The sequence below is a fragment of the Solea solea genome, chromosome 7 (assembly GCF_958295425.1).
Source record: "Solea solea chromosome 7, fSolSol10.1, whole genome shotgun sequence".
NCBI classification, from domain to species: domain Eukaryota; kingdom Metazoa; phylum Chordata; class Actinopteri; order Pleuronectiformes; family Soleidae; genus Solea; species Solea solea.
Window position 1 is genome coordinate 27,352,844 of NC_081140.1, and position 6,000 is coordinate 27,358,843.

Below are 6,000 nucleotides of genomic sequence, written 5' to 3' on the forward strand. Positions count from 1 at the left end.
CATCCTAACCAGATGCTCCTCTCGACGTGGAGGAGCAGCTGTTCTAGCCCCTCCCGGATGTCCAAGCTCCTCAACATAGTTCTAAGGCTGAGCCCGGCTAGCCTGCTAATTACGGCCACCTGTATTCTCGATCTCGTTCTTTGGTCATTACCTAAAGCTCACGTAGATTGAACGATATTGCCAATATGTCTGTTCAACTTTGTTTGAAATGTACATCAGCGTCTACATATTCTCCTTTCTGTCTCCCTGCAGTGCCCCAAACTGGCCATCGGTCGTCATCTGGAGGACACGACTAAGTCTCACCTGACCATGATGTGTAACCTGGTGGGTCGTCAGCGGCAGGAGATCCTGGAGCTGCGGAGGGAGGTGGAGGAGCTGTCTGTCAGTCACGACGGTGTCCTCATCTGGAAACTCAACGACTACTCGCGCAAACTCCAGGAGGCCAAACTCCGGAGCAACCACGAGTTCTTCAGCCCGCCCTTCTACACTCATCGCTACGGCTACAAGCTGCAGGTGTCGGCCTTCCTGAATGGCAACGGCAGCGGCGAGGGTTCCCACCTCTCCGTCTACATTCGCGTGCTGCCCGGAGAGTACGACAACCTGCTGGAGTGGCCCTTCTCCTACAAGGTGACTTTCTCCATCCTGGACCAGAGTGACCCGTCGCTTTCCAAACCCCAGCACATCACCGAGACCTTCAACCCCGACCCCAACTGGAAGAACTTCCAGAAGCCCTGCAGCAACCGCAACTCGCTGGACGAGAGCACCCTGGGCTTCGGCTACCCCAAGTTCATCTCGCACGAGGAGATCAAGAAGAGGAACTACGTCCGGGACAACTGCATCTTCGTCAAGGCTTCTATAGAGATCCCCCAGAAGATAATGTCTTAAGCTCCTACGTTTGTTTTCTTTTTATGAAGGAGAAGGACAGGTTAAAGACTGGAACTAGAACATTTGACCTTGAGAACTTCGACACACTTGCCCTTTAGATACTTTCTGCCCTTACAGCCTCTCCACATTGGCTGCGTGAGCTGACTCAGAGGGATCACAGAGGAGAAAGTGTTTGGTCTGCACCACCACTCTCTGGTTTCTTTTAATTTTTTACCCGTTTGCCGACCTTTTATCACAATCTACAACAAAAAAAGCCTTGGAAATCAAACAGTGCCTAGAGAGTTTATCTTAAGTTATATTTTGTTGTTGTTGTTGTTGTTGTTGTTGTTGTTCCACAGTACAGATGCTAAAGATTATAGAAAAGATCTAAAAATGAGGGTGAACATCTTCACTAAGACTCCGCACTTAGAGCAGCGAGAAGGTTGGAGAGCTCCCGGTTTATCTGGAGCCACATGAAGAGGGAGCCCAAGCCCGACTGCCTTTTGTTTACATGCTCATTTACCGTTGATTCTCACTGATCCGTGAACGAACACAGAGCCCTTGACAAAAGACTTCTCGTGAGGTTTGTGTTCACAAACAAATCAATGTTGTCCGGTTTTTTTCGGTGATTTTTATATGTTAAAGCAATGATTGAACATGGTTTTTTATGAGTATTAAATGAAAATCGTGACATCTTTTATCTGTCGGTTCATGCTGCGTTCCATTTACGTCGAAAGTTGGGTTCACAGCGTTACAGAGACACGTCGCTGGGCTAGCCATTGTTCGCAATACCACCTCTACATGGTAATTTGAAATAGTGTAGCATCATTTCTGCGGATAGAAGTTGAACAGTACAGGATTGTTTCAGTACAGTTTTGTGTACGACTTATTTACTGTGAAACAAATGTGACAGAAGTGCTATTTACGGTAAAAGATGGTGGCAGCCATTTTTGGAATCCTGAACTCGGGGTATGTGAGGTTGCTCCGAGTTTCCAAGTTCCCGCATAAAGGAACACCATGTGACCTCTGAAATTCCAAATTCTGACTTCAAATGGAACGCAGCATAAATATAAAGCTACACCCAGTTGTCATTTAGCTTAGCTTTGGATAAAGACTGGAAACATAGGGGAAATTGTTAGCATTGCTCCCACTACGACTGTCGGGGGTGTTGCGTTGATACCAATGCAGTAACTGCCAAATTTCCCTACTTGCATGTGCAACAAAATTTAAAAACTTATTTGCAAAATAAAAAGCAAAGTATCTTTTCAAAGTAAGATGACATCCCACGATGGTCTGCTGTTCTGGCCATGCCCCTCAGCTGTGGTGTAGGGAGAGGGAACATTGTGTTCCTGAAGAATCATCTGCATTTAAAGGGAGAAAATTAACATAAAACTGTTCTTTTACGCCTGCAAAAGCTGCATTAGCATCAAGGTACCAATCAGTCTGCTGTCCACAGTGACTCGGTGACTGTCCAAAGTGTGTCTGACTCTGCTAAGCTAGGTGGCGCTACGCCCTTTTTTCAGCTTGTTTGTATTTGGTGTTTTCCGATTGACCTGTGATGTCACAGATGAAAGCAACTTTAGCTGGCAGCTAGTTGGTAGCATGTTGAGCCCCAATCCGAGTCTTCCGACCAATCATTATAGCAAGCAGAACAGTTCTTCTCCTGTGTACTGGCTGCCTCTCTAAATTCCAGGTCAAAGCCTGTGTACAGAGGTTTGGGTCCTATTGATCGTACACATGCAGTTGCGTTAGCCTAACTTCAAGAAATTCAACGGCATTTCTGTGTGAATAAAATGGTCATACGATAAAAGTAAGCAAATTCACGTTGTTTAGGTAATAAATACAAGAGATTCATTGCTAAAAGAGCCACTTTTGCCACCTAGCACTGACGGATATTCCATTCCTCTGTCTGTAAATCACATAACTGTCCCAATGCTTTACTTGACAGGCTTCAAACGTGTGCGGACAGTGCGGACTTTGGCATAGTTTTGGCCAAAAAAGAACAATTACAGGAACTGCCCCAGTACCTAGCTACAAAGTCTATGCTAGCTGTTTCCAGTCTTTAAGCTAAACGGCCTCCTGGCTGTAATTTTTTGCTGGGTTTTTTTTTTCAGTTGAGGAAGAAAAAAAAACGTATTTGCAGTCTTGCCAAGAGTTAGACGAGAGGAGTGACATCACTTTTGTCAGTTCACTCAGACTTCACAGTGGCTTTGTATCTATGGAAGAGTTCCATTTGCTGCGTTTCCATCGTGTGACAGTTTGGTTTGGTACAGTGCGGTATGGTTTGGAATGGTAATTTCCTGGGCCATGTTATACTTCTGCACACGTACGCGGTATACTCACACGTCAGGGTCCTGTAGTATCCCACTTCATGCAGGGCATAGGACGCATTCCTACCAAAGAAGAAGAAGAGAACAATGCTGCAGCTCCCTTGGACACGTCTGGTTCGAGGTCCGTCAGGGTGTCAGCCGGTTCGAGGGTCAGCAGGTCGAGGCTCGAATGACTATCCTTGGCGACTACTTCTTCTGTTGTGTAAACGGTCTTTCTGCTTGGTGAGCGGGGCTTATACTCCACCTACAGATGGGGCGGATATTCAGTTTGTCCATGCGCACCCATCGCGCTCTTTGCACAATGCAACGCAATTGTGAGCGTTGGATCCACGTGTGCGGAGGTATACCAGGGCCTAGAGAACTTTACTTGGTGTGTGTGACACTGGATGACAACGTCAAACACAACCTTGACTTCCATGGGATATTTACACCGATCGCAAAGGGAGTGGCGTTTTCGCCCAATCAGCTGACTGTCGTGGCTCCACCCTGACTGTACCCTTTTACTTTGGTACCCCAAGGGAAGGGTGCCAAAGAATGGAAACTGGAAACGCAAAATAAATGACACAGTTCTGTACCAAACCAAACCATTCCACACGGGGGAAACGTGTCTCATCGGTTTGGGGAGGGAAAAAAGCACCTTTCGTCTGTCTTCGAATGAGCAGAGCGGACACAGACGTCAGAAGCAGTCTGAGTTTTAATAGTGAAGGAAAAGCCATGTGGCCTTTTTATACAGTATGTCTTCGCATGAGGGTGACGGGAGGGTGAGCAGGGCAACAGAAACACGTGCATGCTTCATGTGCTACCACCTGGACCACATTTTTGTACTGTAACCTGTATTCTTGAAAATCCTCTCCTGGTGATTCTTCTCTAATTTCTCTCTCTCTCTCTCTCTCTCTTTCTCTCTCCCTTTCGTTTTTTTAGTTGGACCATTTGAAAGTTGACTTCTTTTTTTAAAAAAAGATAAAAGTTGTTTATGTTTGTTTGTTTCATATACAGAAAATGTGAACACTAATGTAACGGATAAATACAATGAATTTGTGGCTGTGAAGTGACCGTTTTGAAGGTAGCGGTCGGTGTGGGTGTCTCAGGACTGACTGTACCTTGTGGTTACCATGGTAACTCCAGCAACGCGGTGACAAGGATTGTGGGGGGGATCAGCCACGTTGGATTCACCCCCGTTTGTGCATCACATCACATCACAGCACCATCTGAGGGACGATACATGACACTTGTTACGTTTGTGAATACTAATGTAAAAAAAAACAACAAAAAAACACAACAAAAAAAACACAGAAGCACATTCTGTCTTTTTATTACTCTACATGGAAGAATTTCCTGATTTCTTGTCATAAAACCAGCCGATATTTTACAGTGATTTAAGAAAAAAAGAAAAGGAAAACAAACAAAAAAAAGCGAGAAGATTCAAAAACAAAACTTTTTTTTGTAAGATTCTTGTATTTTTTAAAATACTTAGCCGTTTTATACGAACAAACACTTTTGATCGGAGAGTCGGGGTTGACTTGGGGACTTTTTCACGCCCTCTCTTGTCTCTTGGACATTTTGGATACTTTGTTTGTCCGTGTGGTTTGAGCCTCACGTTATCCTGTCTGTATTATTTCCTCTTAAAAGTATTTATTTTAAGGAGCCGTCGTGTGATTTGTTTTTATTTTCACCGTCGGCACAAATGTTTTACTATGTCGACTGATGAGTGCTTGTCAATTTCTTCATTGAAATAAAATACCGTATATTATATTTATTGTTTTTCCGATGGTTGATATTTTCTACAGCAGCGTTTTCTGCACACATACATAGATTTTTGTTGTTATACACATTAATATCCATAAAATAGTCCCATCTCAAAATCTACATGAGTAGGAATTTGCTTTTTTGGCATCACTACTGATCATAAATACATTGTTTTAATTGTTTTCCAGCTAAATCTATTTTGATGACAAAAATGAACTATTTACCTATATTATATTATTAGGATAGAATAAAGCAGTTTGGTAATGTGTAGGGAAGTCATGAAGATGTTTGTTTTGACAGAAACGGAAGTACCAATGAGTATTTTTGCCTAAAAGAAGTAATAAATAATCATAATAATAATAAGTAATAATATAGTCGTAGTAGTTCACTATTTGATACGTACAGCTATATAATTTATATATTATTAGGTGAAAACCATAGTGAAAATTTAAAGTGAAGAAGAAGAATTCAAATCCATAATCTGGTTTTTCTTTCATGTATCAGTACTTAAAAATAGGTCAATGCCGATTTTTAGAAATCAGGGCAGCCAATGGCTGACTATGCCTTTTTTTTTTTGGCCCATATTTTCTTTTCCCCCTTCCATTTGATAAAATATAACTGCTTAATGGTAAGAAAATCATACAAAAACTTAATCAACCAGGTATTAAACGACATTATGTCTGCATTTTAATGTAATTCTAGACAGTATTTTCAATAAGGAATAGTATTAACTAAATATTAAAGAAATGAAATGGGTCACTTGAAAAATAAATTAAAAATAAGTCAACTTTGTGATGAAATAATAAAGTTTAGCACTGCTACGTTCATTGTTTTCAGTTTTCTGGACTAAAAAATGCAGAATTTGTAATCATTTACAGATTAATTACGTACCAACATCTACAACATCTACCTGTAAAGACCATGTCACTGTTTTCTCTTTCTCTTTTGTTTACCACCTTCTCTTTTATGGGGGGGATTTCAGGCTCAGTTCTTTCTTTATAGAGGTCTTTTTGATCTGAGGTTAGTCAGAAGAGATTATCTGGCCAAATTATTCAGTACC

The 6,000-nt window shown here is 42.1% G+C and overlaps 1 protein-coding gene across 1 annotated transcript in view; it reads left to right on the plus strand.

Annotated features, from left to right (window-relative positions):
• Positions 1-4,946, plus strand: part of traf4a (tnf receptor-associated factor 4a) — a 41,610-nt gene extending 36,664 nt beyond the window's left edge. Inside the window, exon 7 of the mRNA XM_058633858.1 lies at positions 253-4,946. Coding sequence (XP_058489841.1) covers positions 253-885 — 633 coding nt within the window. The 3' untranslated portion in view covers positions 886-4,946. The remainder of the gene's footprint in view (positions 1-252) is intronic.
• Positions 4,947-6,000: the final 1,054 nt, after the last annotated feature.